Source organism: Micropterus salmoides, unplaced genomic scaffold (assembly GCF_014851395.1).
Source record: "Micropterus salmoides isolate LMB-PRFRI ecotype aquatic unplaced genomic scaffold, ASM1485139v1 Ms_hic_scaffold_3, whole genome shotgun sequence".
Lineage (NCBI taxonomy): Eukaryota > Metazoa > Chordata > Actinopteri > Centrarchiformes > Centrarchidae > Micropterus > Micropterus salmoides.
The window spans coordinates 29,360,628-29,380,799 of NW_024042261.1; the positions used below are offsets into that span (position 1 = coordinate 29,360,628).

Consider the following 20,172-nt stretch of genomic DNA (forward strand, 5'->3'; position numbering starts at 1 on the left):
AACCACTGCTTTAAGCCTCTCCAATGTGTGGAGTTTTATATCAGTTTAAAGTGAATATATTAAACTGTTGGTGAGACAAAAGACATTTGAACATGTCATAAACTAAATATTAATTGACTAATCAAAAAAACAACAAATTAATACACTATGACAACAATAGTGACCCACAACAGTTTGTTGCAATTCACCAGTGTCTGAAGCATCCTGTTGAGTTTCTGCTGTCATCTCCCCAAACTTCATCAGCGTCGTTTGTTCTGCATGGCCTGCACCGCTGGAGCCTGGCCTGCCTCTGATGCTCAGGATGATGCAAATGACTCTGCTTACTGCTTTAATGATAGATGATAATATCCTGCTGCTGGTGAAGGATGTGTTTACTTTTAGCGCTTGACTATGTCCTGGAAACTAATGCATGTACTCTTATTAACAGTGAAGACTGAGTGAAAAAATATCAATCTTTTTGCTGAGAAAATAGTGTGTGCAGTGTATAATTTGAGCCCATCACTTGTGCATCTCTGCGGTGGTGGGCCTGTCATCCGACGAGCCTCGTCTCTCTGGGTAATGGGAATTCATTGTGGAGACCACTCTGGAGGTTCCTCAGAAGTGTGGGCAAAAGACAAATAGCGCTCATCAATATCTGCCTGCTGCTCTGTAGCTGCAGCAAATGAAAATGAATGACAGAACATTTCTATGACATCTGAAGACATCTCTTGGGGAAAACGCCTGTGTAGAATGAACATGAAGAGGCGTTAGGAAACGCTGCCACCTATTCATATGAAAACATCTCAGATGTAGATTTAACTTTTTTAGTTTAGCTGCTTTTGAGTCAATGTACATTCTGTTTTCGCTAAAAGCGTGAAATACTGTGTTTAGAGGTGTATTTTTCTATTAAATTTGAACACAAACAGTGACATGACTCTATTTATTTTTATTTTAATATCACAGTCTTGGGGCATGAAATACTTTGAAGTCAGATTAAATATTGTGCTCCAGACAAGAACATCTTTCTCTTGCAAACAATTATCATTCCAATGAACTTTTATTATCTTTAAAAAAATTAATATCACACTTAATCCATTATGTTATTGTTGGGGGGGAAAAGCATTGTTGCACTGACCTCTGTGGGTTAAAATGTCAACTCTATTGCACTTGACACCACATACATCACTGCTGTGTCTGTCAGATGTCTGACCACAGCAAACAGTGGTATTATACTGCACTATAGTAGGGGAAAGTCGAGAAATCACAATACAAAATGAACACGATACATTCACTACCCATGATAATGCTGGTATCATAGTATGGGTGATTCTGCAACCTGTGATGTATTGTAATTATTACAGTTGTGAACAACTTCATCTCTGGTTCCAGCCTCAAACGTGTGAGAATTAGCTGCTTTTCATTTTTACATCATTGTAAAAATCTTTGTATGTTTTGGACTGTTTGTCGGACAAAATAAGCCATTTGAAGACGTCAATATAAATTGGCACCTGTACCACACACAGGGCACACCATACACAAGAAATAGTCATTGTACGGTAGCCATGAGGTTCCAAATCTGGGAAGCTGATGTGATGAAACTGCAGCTCCTTTGATAGGTTAAAGTCGATGCTGGGAAATCGAACACTGGTGTATTGTGACAGGTGTCAATATGCTGCAGGGTTACATCAGTGTACAATGAGTGTGAGTGTTTTAACACACGCCGTAAGCTGCTGTTTTGTGTTTGATTTTTCACCATTTTCTAATGCTTTAATGAATCAATTAAAGGTTAGCTGTGGAGTGTTTCACTCTTTAACTAGCTTTATCACTAGTAGTGCCCAGTGGGTCCCTGTTTTGTTTGTATTGTGTGTGTGCATGAGGATGTGCACAAGAATGCCTACACATGAAGAGTTCACATTTTTCCACTGATCTACAGGAGGCCATAATATGCCAAGAAACACAGTAACGTGCCCACAAAGGCAGTAAAGAAGAAGACTGCGAAACAATGCTGGATTTAAAATAGAGCTACCAGTTCCCTTGAGGTGACAAATATTTTTTTAATACAGCATCAAATAGCACTACAATAACATAGTGTGGTCACAGGATGGAACAGTCAACCCTGTGGTACACAGGAACTTTCCCTAATCCTTGACTTTTAGCTTATAGCTTCTAGATTTTTACCTTAAAAAAGGTAGCTATAATAACATCTTTAAATGTTCAGTTAAAGTGTGCCATAAGCATTTCCTCACTATTAGTACATTCCAATAAAATAATTTTTCTCTATATATTTTTTTCTGTACACTTATCTTAAATGCTACCATAAATTGAGAGCATGCTGCTGCCCTCACACTAAAGACTACTGCAAAACTGGCACAATACCACCACATGACATCACGTCAGGGAAAGGGCTTCAGTTACATTGCTGTCAGAGCTGGGGATTCTCAGCTAACACCATCACAGAGTGCTCGTCCTCTCCCTGGAACTAGAACCAGACCAGGAGATAGACAGCACCGACTTCCACACTGAGCGTTTCATCTTGTTTTGGTGTCTGACATCAGTGTGGTCCCAATCGATCCTCTGGTCTTAAGGATTCTGACCCTGAAGTCGCCTCACTCCTGCTCAAAGACTAAATGGAGGCAACTGGTTGGACGAACAGCAGCACCATCAACAACCAGTGTTTGGTTTGACTCCCTCTGTCGCACCAGTATTCATTAAATAAGCTTCACACAGATGTACACTCACACGTGTCTCACTTCGCCTGTCCTGAACACGCATGAACCTGCAGTCCAGAAGGGCAAGAGGGCTCATCTTCGCTTTCCTCCTCGATCCCTCACTGTGGATCTCTCACAGGCCCCAGTACGGAGCCAGGCATCTGCGGTCCCTCTCATAAACATCAGGTATGACCCCGTAGGGCGTCTGCACCATCTTAACAGAGTTCCTACCAAACAGCTTCCTCTCATACTCGATGAGCTGGCGCCAGAACCCGCCGTTGGGCCGGATGACAGGGCGGCGAGCTTTGACCCAGGCGTGGGCTTCGGCCAGAGACACACGGTGATACTTCATGAGGTACGCCAGACACAATGAGGCTGAGCGGCTCACCCCCGCTGCACAGTGCACCAGCACTGCCCCTCGTTTCCGTCCAACGCTGTGGATCTTATCTGCCACACTGTCGAAGTACAAGGAGATGGGGGAGTGGGGCATATCCGCCAAAGGGACCTTTACATACTCCATGTGAGGCCAGTTGAAGTTGGGGAGCTCGATGGTTGCATTGACCACACAGGTGATGCCTTTGGACAACAGCAGGCTGCGGTTGGATGCCACGTTCCCTCTGCTGAGAAAGAGATTGGGGGTGATTTGTGCGATGCCCCCCAGCAGGCTGCCGTTCTCAGCCAGCAGCCTCGGCACCGCGGTGGGCACCATGGAGCTACGATGGTGGTGGTGGTGGTGGAAGAAGCCTTGGCTGCGGGAACCCATCGAGGAATCAAGTGGGCTTCAAGAGAATTGGTGAATTCAAACAAAAAAAGCAAAACCTTCAAGAGCTCAGTGTCATAGTAGTGCAGCGAGACCAGCCAGAGAGCTCCTGAAACACACAAACAGATTTCACTTTCAATCTAAATTAAACATTTTTCTGTGTCACTGCAGGCTGAGCACTCAGGCTGACAAACAGACAAATACTTCACAAGGATGAGTAACATCTCTGCTGTCTGCAAAGACTCCAAAGCAAGAGTGCTACAATCCTTTTCTTTTATTCAAATAAAAAAAAACAAAAAAACAGACAAAACAATTGCATATCAGTCACAACAGTTAACTAATTCAAAAACACGCTGCTGTGACCCACTGATCCACAGTCCTTTTTCAAGAGTTTTCATGAATCCACTGACAGATGTAACGTGTTTATATCTCAGCTAGAGAGACCAGTCTATCTCTACTGTCTGTTTCGCTACATTCAGGTCGAGTGGCCTCCATGCTACACACCGAGACGTGCCTCCCTGTGCTATGTGAGTGCAGGCCCCCTGGAGGCATACACTCACCTCATCTCATGTTCATCCATCCGCAGCCCTCACATACAGATTACATCTCTCGTCTCTCTGTCTACTGCCACGGTGAATGTCGCTTTGGATGGCACCAAACAGTGGGATGGAAAGTAATCTTATTCTGAACTATCATACCAAAGTGTGTTGATAATTTAAGCATGGAACTGTCTCAAGTTTCTTAATCTAATTCCATTTTTCTTTTTCCAAAAAGGATGATCAAAATTATCTTGCGTTTATGAGCTGTAACATGAAGATGCACGGCCCAGCTCAGGGAGAAAAAGATATTATAGGAACTGTAATGTGACATTTCTGGCTGCACTGTATTTGATGGAAATAGCTCCTACATTGATACTTTAGTTATCAGCAGAGAGCACACAGCTCCAGGCGCTACTGCACACACTGTTGCACTTGTCGTGCGTCATCCACACCTTGTGCACCAGTCTGGCCGGCAGGTCTTTTTCTTTCATTTTCTGCTACAGTCTGGTTAACAAGACACACGGGTCAACTACTTTAAACTGGAATTCAACGTGCAGGAAAAAAAAACTGCTGTCGCCTGCAAAGGAACTACTGACACACACTGGGATTCTTCTTGTTAATTAGACTGTAATCAAAAACACAAGTGGAAAGACATGAATTTAAATACATCTGCATGACTGATAACACAAGAAACGGTGGTAGTAGCTTTGTGATCCAACAAGAAATTCGTACCACCTAAACATTTAAAGTAATGGGTCCCAACCTCTACTGAATGCCACTAAAATAATGCTATTTGATTCAAATGGCCCCAACTGGTCAACCCGTTCTTACTCCCAAGATAAGACGTCACATATAGATGCATGGGCAAGACCTCTTGGCGTCAGTTTTTAAAGCACTGTAAACCCTTTAGCGTTGTTTTTAAACACTTAAACGAGGTGTAGGTTAGTATATAACTTACAGAAAAGTCAGAGTAAGGAGGTGGTTGACAGCTGGCTCAAAAACTGGACTTTCACCCAGGAGACCAGTGTTCATTTCCTGTGTGAAACAAGAAGTCAACATTGATTATTTTTAGTTATGTCACGCAAACGTTATGTAAGTAAAGTTAATTAAGTCACGTACCAAACTGTGACATTTCACATCGTTAACCACGTGCTGTTTCACAACATTAACCACTAGATTTATTTTGAAAGTCTAACCGGATGTTGAATATTTATAAAGTTGACTGGACTTTGCATTGTTATTATTGCTAACTTGGCCGCTGGCCGCTACACGTGCAAAAACTACACTAAAGGGGTACCCAGGGTGTTAAAAAGCAATGCCAAGCGGTCTTGACCAATATGTGACGAGCTGGGAGTGAGAATGTGTTGAACTGGTGTAAGTAGATATTGCTGTGTTTTAACAAGGAAATGATTGGGAACCACTACTTTAAATGTTCCATATTAAAAAAACGTCAGCTGTCAAATCTTCATTTGTTTCCTACTAGATATTTTCTACCTTCATGAATCCGCTTGTCGATTTTAATGCTTTTATTGCCTGCGGTTTGCATGAAAAAAGTATTTACCCGGTAAAAATACATACATTAAAAAAATACATGTTAATCCTCATGTCCCCAAGGGTTTGGAGCTATCTTGTTTCATCGTCAACCTTCCAACTGTAAAAGCTAAAAAAAAAACATCACATCTCTCCTCAGCTTTGCCACCTCAGCATGGTGTGCTTCTCGTTTAAAATAAAAAAATAAATAAAAGGGATCAAAGGCTAAAACAACACTGTCCTCCCTCCCTGTTCAGGCACAGTTCCTCTGGCTCACTCTCGGTTGCCAATCGCCCTGCACTTTGCCTCTGAAATGGTTGCCATGATCATGCTGTGGTGCAGCTGATTTCACCTTCCTCCCTACCGTTGCCACTGGTGATGAGACAAAAGATACAGGGATCCAGATGGAGAACATATTTCCCACTCTGTTAGTCTGTGTTGAACACTGTAGACATGTTCATGTAAGCTTTTGTCTTAACTAATTGAAACAAATAGTCGACTGATCGATTAGATGACTGACTGAAAATTAATCAGCAACTATTTTAATAATCTGTTGTCATTTTCCAAGCAAAAATACCAAACATTCCCTGTTTTCAGTGAGAATTTGCTGCTTTTCTTTTTCTTATGTGACAGATAATTGAGAATATTTGGGTTCTTTTTTTCCTTTATTCTTTCCAATTTACTGACCAAATGAGGATTTATCTAGAAAATTATCAGCAGGTTAATTGATAATGAAAATAAATGTTAGTTGCAGCCCTAAACTCAGCACTTAGATTTTGAGAAACAATTGTAATATAATAATCAAAAAGTTGAACTGCCCTTTGTTTTTCACTTCATTATTTAGTGTCACATTGTGTTTATATTAGCCACTTCCTGTTTGTTAAGGTGTTTTGTCTTGCTCTAATCTCTCAATAGTGAGTCATATCCTTGTTCAGTTCACATGGACGCAGTAGCGGTTTGTAGAGCAGTTAAAGCTGCACTTACTGTGCAGTTCCCCTCAGCTTCAGAGAACACTTAAGCATCTTTCAGCACATTGTTTTGGTTTTATGAACCACAACTTTACTGTTTAGATTTAGTTTCACTGCTCTTATTAACCTTCAGCAGCTGTTTTCACCCATCTTACTACAGCGGATTAACAGCATGTTGTGCTCCCCCAAATGGCCCAAAAAATGTATTAATGCAGGTCTAATGTATGTAATAGGGCTGGACAATAAAACAATAATTATTGCAATAGAATTTTTTTATATATATAACAAATGTTCAATAAATATTCAATAAATGTTTGATTTTATTCACTTAAATCATACACAAATTAGAACTTAATTAGGGGTCCAAGTCCGAGTGGGGCTAATTCACTACTGCAGCCTAGACGTTAACTGCTAGGGGCACGAAACTCATAGGTTAGGTACAAGCCCCTGCAAGTAACTCAGGCCGCACACTTCTACCACTAGGGGGCACTATAAGCAAGGTCAATGCGTTTGGGCTTGGAACTCCCGCCTACGAAGGCGTATATCAAAACCCTTATATCCATGCGTTCAGGGGATCAAGCTGAATCTCATGGTATAGGCAACGCCCATTTCCACCTAAACTTTTTTTCCACAAAATCGCGAAAACTGAAAAACCTATTTTAATTAACACCTCCGAAGCCGCAACTCCGATCGACACCAAACTTGGCATGGATCATCTCTGGACCAAGCTGATGAAAGTTTGTAGAGGAAATTTTGATCCGAAAAATTTTTCGCAATTATATGCTAGCAAACGTTTGCGAAAAACGCTACTAACAGCAAATGATGTCATATCTTTGCTTTGGAATGGCCGATCCACACCAAATTTGGAGCGTTAATGTAGGATGCCCCCCTGAGGGCCTGTGCAAAATTTGGGGCAACTCGCCCCTAGGTGGCGTTATTGAATCCCAAAAAATTTTTCCTCCTATAACCAGAAGTCACATTGACATGAAACCACAACTGAATTGTTCGCATGGTCCCCTTACTAAAGGCACCAATGTTCACCCAAATATGCCCATAGGTGGCGCTGTTATTGCAGATTAAAGACGTCAAAAAAAATCCCATTGACTTACATGCATTTTATATCTCCATAACCACAAGTCCGATTGACACCAAATTTGGGTCAATTGTTCCCCATGGGGCCCTGATGACACCTTTGGTGCAATTCGGCCAAAAGGTGGCGCTATAATCGAAGCTCAAATACCCCATTCATTTCAATGAGATTTTCAACCAAAGGCCATTTTGCAGGATAACTACGGCTCACTACTTTGCACATTCATAAACCTTACGTCTACGTGTTTGGGGGATGCTGCCGATTCCGATGGTATAGAACACACCTCTGTGCGATGACGTTTTCAGTTTGCGAAATCGCGAAAACTGGAAAACCTATTTTAATTAACTCCTCCGAAGCCGCAAGTCCAATCGACACGAAACTTGGCACAGACCATCTCTGGACCGAGCCAAAGAAAGTTTGTAGAGAGAATTTTGATCTGACAAAAAATGTCCCAATTGCAAGCTAACAAATAATTGCGAAAATGCTAAAAACAGAAAGTATAATATATCTCAGGCTTGGAAAGGCTGATCAACACAAAACTTGAGGACCTTATGTGGCATGCCCCCCTGAGAGCCTGTGCAAAATTTGGTACAGTTAGCCCCTAGTTGGCGCTTTTCAAAAAAATCCCATTGACTTACATGCATTTTATATCTCCGCAACCACAACTCCCATTCATACCAACTTTGGGTCAATTCTTCCCCATGGGCCTCTGATGACACCTGAAATATTTCGTTCAATTCAGATTCTAGGTGGCGATAAAAGCGAAAAAAATCTCTCACTAAATCCCATTAATTCCTATGCCATTTTCAAAGGCAGGACGTTTTGCCTCTGTTTGGAACGGCCCATCAACACCAAACGTGGGGGCCTTATGCGGCACGACGGCGGAGCGCCCGGGCCGACTTGCGCGCCCTCCGCGGGGCCGGGGGTGGTGGGTCGCGCCGGGAGGCTTGGACCCCGCTTACAACTGCTTGCAGTTCTAGTTTTTTATTAAGATGGTTATTTTGTTGAGGAAAAAGGACCGAAAAAAGCTTGTGTTTGTTTTGTCATAATTGTTTTGAATGTTCTACCTCAGATTTGTGAAGTGATCCACTGTTTGGCATCAAATCTGAAACCTTTTATCGTGATAACATTTTTGGCCATATCGCCCAGCCCTAGTATGTAATGTTGATTTTAGAGGCTGATGTATCTGTAAATCGGCTCGCAACAATCTATATGGCTATGTGTTGCTTTTCTAATCACACCTATAAAACTCTGATCAGCTCTGGTGTTTTTTATTCAATGAGAACAACATTATCTAATACAATGAACAAAAAAGAGATTCTGGGATGGGGACAGCAGGGTAAGCCTTTATCTGTATCTGTTTAACCAGTTAAATTATCTGTATCCGCATCCCTAGTCCGAATGGGCGGGGCTTAACCCAGACGTGGGCAGGACGTGACAATAACTGTGATATCTTGCCTATAAGTGAACTAGCAACAGGTGTCTTGCTTGCAAGCCATTTTCTGTTTCAGTGGGATGCCCCGTTGGAGCATGGAGAAAAATAACATATATACCATCAGCTGAGATAAGTACAAACGCTGCTGCTGCAGCAACCTCCTGACCACAGCATAAGACAGCAGCAGCCACATCATCGGAGAGATGAAGAAGATAAGAAAACCAAATAATCCCTGGCCCTCTCCAAAGTGCTGATGTACCACAGCGCCAGGCTTTGCTGAGACTTGCTTCATCCACATGGTTATTTATACTCCGGGCAGGGCAGGATAGAGGCTGCAGGAGCGGAGGAGGGAGAATTATGTAGAGAAAATTCTACTGTAATGTTGGAGATAGTGATGGTGATACTGAAGCTCGCTGTCAATCAAATTTGCTGTGAGGATTAATTCTCTCAAAAACATTAACACTGGAGGGGGGTCAGTGGGACAGTGACTGGGGCACCTTTCAACTTACTGCAAATCCTGACTCAGCAATCAACCCCTGTATTTCTTCTTCTTGTCTTGATGTTACAACAAACAACCCCACTCTCAATCATTCAGGGAGTGTCTCACAACAGGTGGTCCCACCTCATAAATCGTCTTACACACACCTCAGTTACACTCTCTCTGTGGGGAGATTCCTCAGGGTCCGGTTGCACCTCTGCTAACACAAACTGGAAACGTGACCCCACCTGCAGGAAAACTAGAACGGCAAACCTCGCTCTCTCACGACACTTAAGGGTGAAACCTCAGTGACAACTGGACTGGAGCTGGGACTTGGACAGCATCAAATTCCTGACTGACACTCCCTCACACCACAGAACAAGATGAAAGAAGACATTGAAATAACTGGAAAAGACACGCTGCTCTCATCAATGTCTCTCAATCAAAGGCAATCCATTTATTCAGTCTGAGTGATGTCTGAAAGTCACCCTACTGCCGACAGTCTGGATAATAATCAGGAGAAATTGAGGAGCAATGACATGGGTTCTTTTCATGTAGGACACAGCTTCTTAAATTCATCCAAACACAACCCACAAACGACAAGAACGCTTTAATGTCATCTGCAACGGGTTCAATAGAGGTAGAGTTAATAAACAGGAGGGACAGGGTTTGGCTTTGGCACCTTCCTGCAACAGCAGGGACTGTGTGCTGCTCACTCAGTGCACAATGTTTCACCTCACCATGCCGAACACTGACACTCTGTAAACTCACATGAACAGCAGGAGACAATGCCACATGTCATGGAATGAGAGATGGTGAGTGTACATATGTGTGAAAATGCACATACAAATGATTCCTTTCAGTTTGTCAGATATATTACACAAAGAAGCCTGTTGTATGTAGTAGTGTTGCATCCATCATTACAACTGTTTGAAAATGACTCTGCAACTATTAATTAAATGGATTCATAGCTTCTGTAATTTTTCCAAGTAAATAAACTCCACTAAACTGGGCGCAAACTTATTAACAGCAGCAACTCAGTATGGCAGGGCCTATATGTCACAAGCACCTGTAGACAATATTGTGCTACATACTTTCACTGTCAGAAGGGGGAGACAGAAGTTCTGCATTGCAGTTTTAAACATGAGATTAGCTGCTGTTCTTTGCCATCTCTAATAGTAACCAGTTGGTTGGATAAAAGCACTTTGAAGATGAGATAGAAATTTTTAACAATTTTCTGACAGTTTATAAACAACATTGTCGATTAGGCTAATTAAGAATATAATCTGTAATTTAATAATGAAATAATGCCCTAATCAATATAGTTTAATTAAGGCATAATTCTTGTGATGATCAGGCCATTCCTACACACAGCATACTACACATACATAAATAGACATTAAAGTGTTAAACTATCTTCTTCTGGAAAATAAATGTTTAATAATATTTCGGACAGCCTCTTCCTGGAAATAAAGTGTAACACTTGCCCTGTCTTTCACGGCCACGGTGTGTGAAAGTGAATGAATCCACAAGTTTAATAATTTATGATTGAGCCTTGAACGAGATCGAACTGCTTCTCTGCGCACGCACTGCTCGCCCCCGTGCGCGTGACGTGAAGTGCGTGCGTTAACAAGTTCGGGTGTAGCAAATGGATTATAGTAAGTGTAAAATATAAAAATAATAAAATATTTCTGTCCAACTAACAACACGTCGGAATTCAGCAGCATGTCTTCTTTACGGGCATCATAGACCTAACAACATCATAAAACTCATCAGAATAAAACACGTAGATAAATGCCTATAAAACATAGTTTAAAATATACCCATGCTTTGTTTAAATTTAAGTAAAAAAACCATCTTATGTTAGGTCAAAATGACGCTGATAAACTGCCTCCATCAGATGTAAAACTCAACTTACCAGTCGACTCTCAGTCGGGCAGAGATGGAGGTTTTAAAGAGCCTTCACCGCCTGCACCAATCAGGCGGGTACGGATCTGCTGATTTCACACTCCGGACATTTACCTTGAGTCAGTCCGTTCATACAGACGGCCAGGGGATGGAGAGAGGCCAAGTGAGGCGAGACACACCGCGACAGCCAACAACATAATGTGAAAGTCAACAGAAATACGAGCCATCAGTGTAACCGCCTGGTTCAGCTTGCAGGAGCGGCGTGTACAGGGCAGCGCTGCCTCAGTATGAGGAGAGATCAGTGCCACGCAGAGGCAGTATGTTCACTTACACCGGCTTCTCCATTGGAGGATGCAAGTTTATATTTTTCAACCAAGCACTTACCACTGCTGAGTCTTACCACTTAGTCTGTCTAAGCCTAGCAAGTATTCTTCAGCCAGTCAGGGATGTTTCCTACAGAAAAAGCTTAGGAAAGCGTTACTATTTATCGAAAGTTAGGTGGCTAACCAGACGTGCATATGGAAAACTAACCAGTAGCCTACTTTCGCATAGGCCTCCTTGAAGCTTTCTCTCTTGTAAAACCAAAATGTAATGTAAGAAAACACATCTGATAAAGCATACAATTCACCTTTGTGTTGCTTGTCTAAGTAGTTTCTGAGTGTGGCTCTACTTCATTACTGGTTACAATTAAGATAATTTTGACGAGCGCAATTGCCCCGTAGGGATACATTGCAGCCACTGCAGCCAGTTACTTACCATCTATTGCACGGATTCCAAAACGTTTTGTACTTACTAGTCATGTCGACAACAAAATATGTGAATATAGGGCCCGGGTTTAAAAATTCCGAAATTATCCATTAATATGTAGTGATGGTATTGGTACACAGCTTTGGATCCCTGCTGCAGACGCACTAAAATTCGGCCTGCTGAAATTCACTTGAGTGATGTTGCAGAACATGGGAGGGACAGTTACTACCATGGGTGGGGTTGTAAACAGCAACTGTGGGAGCTTGCACTGCTAATAGGCTAACAGCAGCAGTCCAAACAGTTGTAAATGAAAAAAGCCTTTTATCAAACATTGTAGTGTCATTAAGAGCCTGATCAATATGGGATTTTTACGGCCGATACCGATTTCAATATTTGAGGATTTTAAAATCCGATATATCAGCCGATATTCTTTTCAGAAACACATAACATAAACAAAGATTATCCCTAACATTTATTGTTATGAGACCTCACCAAGATAACATAACAGATTGCTGAACAAAAGTTTAACTAAATATATTAAATACAAGTCAAAACTGCAAAAAAGATTTAAAGATCCATTATTAACTATAGAAGTTATGAACTAGGGAAAAATGATAGGACCGTTCGCTAAACTGTTTCAGAAATTAATCTGCAATCAAGTCTGTCAACAGCATAGCCTCCACCACTCACTTAACATTACTGTAATACTAAACATACTTTTGTGACTCAAGAGGAAACCGGGAGAGGGCAATGGAAAATGGGAGGGTTAGCAAGTATGGTAATGAATGTTTTCAGTAGAGAAATGATGAGGGCTATCTTTATTATTATTATTAAGTCATGTATTTCACTTTCTTTTGGTGTTTTTCAGAGTCAGTAGAAAGGTCTCTTTAGTATTCTTAGTTTTTATAACTGTGACCTTAATTGCCATCATCTGTATGCTGTTAGGGTCTAAATAACAATTTCACAGGTGCATGTTCATTGATTGTTAAAGGTTCATTGAACAAACATGAAAAACATTCTTTACACCATTTACACCCATTTTGATTTTTACAGAATTATATTTAAAATACAGTGTCTTAAAAAAGGCTGTTGAGTTATATATATATATATATGTTCTACATATATGTATGTTCTGTAGGCAATTCTACTTGACCTTTCTCTCTAGTTTTCTAGTTTTCTCTGGCATCAATTACTCCTCATACAACGCGGTGGGAGGATCAAGCACAGCCCCAGAAAACAATGCTGAAAACTATTGGTGAGATGCAACTACAGAACAAACAAATCTCTTTTCTACAAGTAGAATCATCAATGCCTGACTGAAATGCAATTTTGATGGGTTGTGCATTTCTGTTTTTTTCTAAACAAGAGACAATTTGTTTTGTTTTTCAAAATGTTTCTGGTGCTTACTCAGAGGTTAGTGGAGCATAAACTCTCAAAGTTAAGCATATCAGCAGGGCTGTAATCTGTGTTAAATAAATCCAAAGTCCCCATGCCGAAAACCACCAACTTAAATAATTTTTTAGCAGTTAACAACCAAACTGTATTGTAGGAAATCACAAAATTTTCATTTGATTTATTAATTTAACTGTTAATGTTTTTTCAAAGCCTTCTCTACACTGATATGTATGTAATTCTGGTAGGTAATACCAAATCCCCTTGATTTCATTTAGTTTTTTTATTTTATTTTAAACAGTCTTAAACACATTCATGTCAGAGTGTGTCCAAGGATACTTAAAGCCTGTTCTGCTGAACTGGGGGAGTCACTCCAGCATGTCTTCAACCTGAGCCTGCAGCTGGGGAGGGTCCCAGTGCTCTGGAAGACTTCATGTCTCATCCAGGTTCTCAAGAAAAAACACCCCAGGGAGCCGGGTGACTTCAGATCAGTAGCACTGACATCACACATCATGAAGACCTTTGAACGGCTGCTGCTACATGTCCTCAGACCCCAGGTTCACCAAGCACAAGATCCACTGCAGTTTGGATACCAGGAGAAGGTGGGCGTGGAGGATGCCATCCTCATTATTCTCCACAGGACCTACTCACATCTGGACAAGGTGAGCGGCGATTTCTCCAGTGCCTTCGACACCATCCGGCCGATCCTGCTAAGAGAAAAGCTGACAGAGATGAGGGTGGACCCACGCTTGGTGACATGGATTACGGACTACTTCACAGAGAGACCACAGTACGTCAGACTGAATGGCCACACGTCAGACACTGTGGCCAGCAGCACCGGAGCAACACAGGGGACCGTGCTCTCTCCTGTCCTCTTCACCTTGTACACATCTGACTTCCAGTATAACACCGGGCTCTGCCACATGCTGAAATACTCAGACGATACTGTGATAGTTGGCTGTATCAAGGATGGACAGGAGGAGGAGTACAGGAGCATGGTAGAGGACTTCTCGAGGTGGTGCAGGACCAACCATCTGCAGTTGAACACCTCCAAGACCAAGGAGATGGTGGTGGACTTCAGAAGGAAGAAACCACATCTCCAACCTTTGTCCATCGGGGGTCGATATGGAGGTGGTCAGGACTTACAAATATCTGGGGCTGCAGCTGGATGACAAGCTGGAGTGGACAGAAAATATGGACACTCTCCACAGGAAAGGGCAGAGCCGTCTGTACTTCCTGAGAAGACTGGGGTCCTTCAACATCTGCAAAAAACTGCTGCAGATGTTTTACCAGTCTGTAGTGGCCAGCATGATTCTTTTCTACAAGTAGAATCATCAATGCCTGACTGAAATGCAATTTTGATGGGTTGTGCATTTCTGTTTTTTTTCTAAACAAGAGACAATTTGTTTTGTTTTTCAAAATGTTTCTGGTGCTTACTCAGAGGTTAGTCTTTTATGCTGTAGTTTGCTGGGGAGGAAGCAGCAAGAAGAGAGACGCCGGTCGACTGGACAGACTGGTGAGGAGAGCTGGCTCAGTGGTGGGCTCAGAGCTGGACTCTCTAGTGACAGTGGCAGAAAGAAGGACCCTGGACAAACTGCTGTCCATACTGGACAATGCCCACCACCCTCTGCACAACACCTTCATCTGGCAGAGGAGTGTGTTCAGTGGCAGACTGCTGTCCCAGCCCAGCTCCACCAACAGACTTAAAAACTCTTTCTTCCCCCTGGCCATCAGACTGTACAACAGCTCCTAGTCATGGCAGGGAGGACAATAGACAAAAGAACAATTTCTACCTCCATCTGCACTCCATTCTGCACTGTTTTACTGTGTTATAAGTTATTTTAATTTTAATTCTATTTTAATATAGGTCTAATGTATGTTTAATATATGTATGTTTCGTATGCTGCTGGATACTTGAATTTACCTCAGGATAAATAAAGTATCTATCTATCTATCTATCTATCTATGTCATTAGACCCCCAATTTCCCAGACTTATTAGGACATTATCTTGGTATCTTAAATGGTGAATGCCTGCAGAGACCTGTGTGATCATTACATTTCTTCATTTAGCTGATGCTTTTTATCCAAAGCGAATTACAATTGCTATATATGTCAGAGGTCGCATGCCTCTGGAGCAACTAGGGTTAAGTGTCAGGGACACATCGGTGGGTGTCACAGTGGAGACTGAACCCAGGTCTCTCACACCAAAGGTATGTGTCTTATCCACTGCCCCATCAGCACCCCATCATGTTGCAGGTCTTCAACTTATAAAAACGCAGACAGCAAAGTCAGAGTTGGAGATGAAATAAATAAACAATGTAGGCTCAAGCAATGTGTTTCAGTATGCTGCTGACTTGAAATCTGATTTTATGTACTTGTTTCACACACACACACAAACACACACACACACAAATGCAAACATAACTAATTTAAATGTTGCCCTGGCATGGTGGGCTACAGGAAAACAAATATACTGTCTATTCTTTAGGTCTGTTATTTCAAATCTCATTATGCCCTGCCCTGGAGGAAACAGCTTGATATCCTTGCAGAGCTTGAGACGGGCGGACGTTCTGACCATCTACATGGTCGCAACTGAGACCTTCAAGGCTGCATCTGCAGGGCTTTCTGAACAGCCCTTAGTGAATATATCCTTGTACAAAACCATAATTAGACATGCCTTCCAAAGTCAATCCTATTTCAAAGGGTTCCTGGGGGAGATATTGCGCTATCCATAAATCCATGGCCCCAGCCTCAGAGTCACTCCTAATAACATTCCAGATTCAATCAACTAAAAACAAACAGCAACAGTAGCAGGCGGTGCAACCGCGCAACCCGGTGCAAGGGTGAATATAAAAGTCATTGACACTGATTTTACTTGAAATGCAATGCATCCATTTTATATTGCAGGGGAGAAATAAGAGCTCATGTTGATTGAAATTTACCTGATGAATGTTTAAAGAGATGAGGAAATGGTGACACAAAATGTCTGTGAACGGAATGAGCAATAAGTAAAAAGAAAAAAAAAAAGGGGGGGGGGGGGGGGGGGTGATAGATGTTTAAAAAGTGGTAACCTTGAATTAGACCGGCTAAAAGCGGGCGAGAGAAAGATGGATGGAGAGATAAAAGGAGAAAGATAGAGCTGCAGGCTGGAGAGACGGGGACTGGGTTCAGACTGAAATGTCAGATGAGTCAGAGGCATTCTGGGAAGATGCTCCTGTTTAATATGGCTCCACAGTCTGCCATGGAGGCTGAACATTTACAATGACACCATCACCTTAATAACAAGCACCTGCAGCCACGTTGTGAAGGAGTCGTCTGTTCTGAATGAACGGGTAGTGACACTGATTAACCCTGAGCGCCTGTAACACAAGATAACTGATGGGCTTGACAGTGCAGTGGGTGCCACAGTGATTTAACTGTAAAATCCTTTGCACATCTCTCAAACATATGGACACTTAATAACCTGTGTTGTTCAGCTACTGTTGCTTATTTACACATTCTGAGAGCCAGCAGAGATCTGTCAATTCAAATAGTAAATTATGTGATTCCATTCAGGCTGCTAAAAATCATTCAGCTTTAGTTTCAGAGTGTGAGCTGAAGCAGAAAAACATGCGTGGCATTCGGACATATTGGCACAAGCTTCGAGTCCAGCCTGAGGAGTGTGTGTGCAAAGCTGAGGAAGATTACCAGAGTATCTGTGTTGTCTGCTACTAAATTGATGAATGAACACCACTGAGAAAGTAAACCAAAGTGTGTAAAGATGGAACTGTAAATCCCCACGACCATGCTGGCTGGCTTTTAACACTAGAGATGTTTATTTGAGTCTGTGCTGATGCGTGTGACCCGATGGGTCGACAGGGGTAGTAAGATGAGGAGAATGGAAAGTGTTTTGTGGTCAGCAGTGGTGGAGATGCTACACTCAGGTGTGCAGGAGGTCTAAATAAAGTCGCTGCTGATCCCACAGGTGCCCCCATCGCTCCAGCTGTGATGGCCATAAACAGACATGGGATCTAGGTGTTTGCTGTGGCAACATGTAGGAGCAGTGAGGTGCCTGAGCATAGCATGCAGCCTCCCTGTCGCTCTGATCAGAGCTGCTCTGACATCAAACAAACACATTTGCTGCTGTGCAAAAGCAATGAGACCTCAGACGCCTCAGCAGCACCAGACATCCCGTTACTCCCCATCCACCAGGAGGAACGAATTCAGTGTAGGTATCGTATCTTTTTCCAATATTATGGCTCACTCTGCTGAATGGATTGCATTTACTTGCTCCCTTTCTTCAATGATAGTGAGTCAGTGAGAAAAAGCACGTACACCCATGGGTGGGGGGGTTAGTCACGACTCCTCTGCCCAGCAAATGAGCACGAGCAACAGAGGGAATGTGTGTGCGCGTCTCCACAGAGCTGCCCCCTGCCCCTCCTCTCCTCTCCACCCGCCACCGCTCCTTCTCCCAGACTTCAGTATGCCACAGACCTGTTGCCAAGGTAACCTCTTGTGTTGATAGGTTCACCTCTGTGTTAATCACTACCCTGCAATAATGGCTCAAGCAGGGGGGTGACTTGTGTGTGTGTGTGCACGAGCTGGAGTTTGTCTTTTTTAAAGATGGTTACAACAACACAAAGCAAATATGTGGGAGACATCTTTTTCCCTATTACCTAAATAGCAGCAAAGTTAAAAATCAATAAGACACTGAAGGAGAAGCTCTAAAAGCTCTAAAACCAATAGATAGATCTTTCTCATGAGACTTGTGTTTTCCTTTTAATTCCCAAAACATGAAAGCCTACTTTTGCTGTTCTAATAAGCAAGTTCTTTGACAGCCTTCTTCTGTGTTCTATAGGATACAAAATACTCAAATGATGGAAAATAATTCTGATAATCCTGATTCAAGTTATCATTAATTTATGTGATCCTGATTATCTATCTTTCTTGTGCAATGTGTTAAAAATAATAAGTTCAATCTACAACTTCTATAACTTAAAACATACAAAAGCAAAGAAACAAGAAAACAGCACACGCATTAATAATAATAGTGAAAGAACAACAACCATACAAACCTAAATAAAACTAAAAATACTAAAAATAAATTTGACCAATTACATTATTTTTCCCATTTCTTCTCATAATTTAGCTTCCCCTGCCTATGTGCAACTATGCCCTCTAGAAGTAAATAGTATCTAACAAGTGGACGAAAAGCCACAAAAGTAAAACTATTTGTCTTTACATCAAAAATCTTCTTAAATCACCAAGTAGGCACATATTTTAGGCAAAAGAATAAAAAACACTAGACATCTCAACACAAGGCAATACCATGAGCCAAAACCAAAATAAATGCATCATATTCTCTATATCATCATTAAAAAGCAAAATTTTGATCATTTTATGAATCATCTGAAAAGCATTTGCTTTGCTGGAGGCAGGATCTTGTATAAAATTTATCAGAATGTGACTTGGTATGACTCTTGTGACTCTTGGTATGTGATGTTTAATAAGATCAACACCAGTTTCCTTCTCAAGGAAGTCAGCATCAATTTACCTTTGCAGAGAATCTGAGACCAGCAGAGAGCAGGAGGCAACCAGTGAGTCTGAGAAGACAGTGTGTGGGTGGGTTGAGAAATGCTGCATGTCTGCACACACGCAGAGGGTTGACACCAACATCTGCTCCATCTGCTGCCCCTGCCAATACAGCACACATTCTACAGTGACAGAGAGATGCCATGCCACGACATGTGCTGGGTTAAACAGGGGAGGAGTTTGCCCAGCTTGACTGGCAATATAAGACGCATTATGTAGGCTATGGTGAATAAATATGTGATCAATGCAGCGTAAAAAATGGTAATTACCTCGTGACACACTATGTCTTTTATTCCACTGCTCTTGTATCAGAAGAGTTACAAGCAAGTCCGAGACACGTGTGTCGCGACTTGACCCAAACCTGGCCTCTGTAGCAGAAACAGCTAAACTAAATGTGAAAAGAAATAAGCTTCTCCAAAACATATACTGAGCCTGAGTTACATTATGCAGCATGTAATAACCCAAATGGCATTTACTCTGGACAATGACCGGGTAGATCCAGGTAAAAAACAACCCAAATTGATTTCAAAGCTAACAATAAAGATAAAACAAGCTGAAGCTTAAATTAACAGGTTGCAAGGGTTAAAACTCCAGCAATACTTGCAGTTATAAGAACAATTTAATTGCAGCCTGACACTGGGCTCAATCACCTCTGATTAAGCTGGCCTAATCAGAGGTTATTAAGCCCAGCCAAAGAGGTGGCAATATCAATTTTCATAGAAATTACAGAATTATTTTGTATTTTTTTTCCATCACAAAAGCTCATTTCCAGCAGGGGTAAGTGAGGACTTCTCAAGTGATGCATTTTTATTGTGTATTTTATAAGTTAATGTTTGTGCCTTTATGTTGTTTATTACGATTTCTCTTTTTATGTAATTTCTATAGTTTTCATAGTAGGCCTATGCCACATTACTTCTCTAATGTATGGACCAATCATGGGGTCACCTACATCCATCATTTAAACAATACCTCGTACCTTTTTGAACAGTTCAGGAATATAACTGGTCAAATACAAGACTATAAACTCTTAATGGCAAGTAAGTGTTGCAAGTTTTCCCCTTTGTAT

General features: G+C 41.8%; 1 protein-coding gene across 2 annotated transcripts; it reads right to left on the reverse strand.

The window, feature by feature from the left end:
- Positions 1-910: 910 nt before the first annotated feature.
- Positions 911-11,664, reverse strand: dusp14 (dual specificity phosphatase 14). 2 transcript variants are annotated; one of them, XM_038694034.1, is made up of 3 exons: positions 11,406-11,664; positions 4,945-5,021; positions 911-3,556 (listed from the first exon to the last, which is right to left on the reverse strand). In XM_038694034.1, the coding sequence occupies exon 3, from the start codon at positions 3,448-3,450 to the stop codon at positions 2,821-2,823; it is 630 nt and encodes a 209-aa protein (XP_038549962.1). In that variant the 5' UTR covers positions 3,451-3,556; positions 4,945-5,021; positions 11,406-11,664; the 3' UTR covers positions 911-2,820. The 2 variants fall into 2 exon arrangements, with proteins under 2 accessions (XP_038549962.1, XP_038549963.1); XM_038694035.1 differs by lacking the exon at positions 4,945-5,021.
- Positions 11,665-20,172: the final 8,508 nt, after the last annotated feature.

Bases quoted from the DNA above. Each gene is read 5' to 3' on its own strand.
- dusp14 (XM_038694035.1), bottom strand. From the start codon at position 3,450: ATGGGTTCCCGCAGCCAAGGCTTCTTCCACCACCACCACCACCATCGT.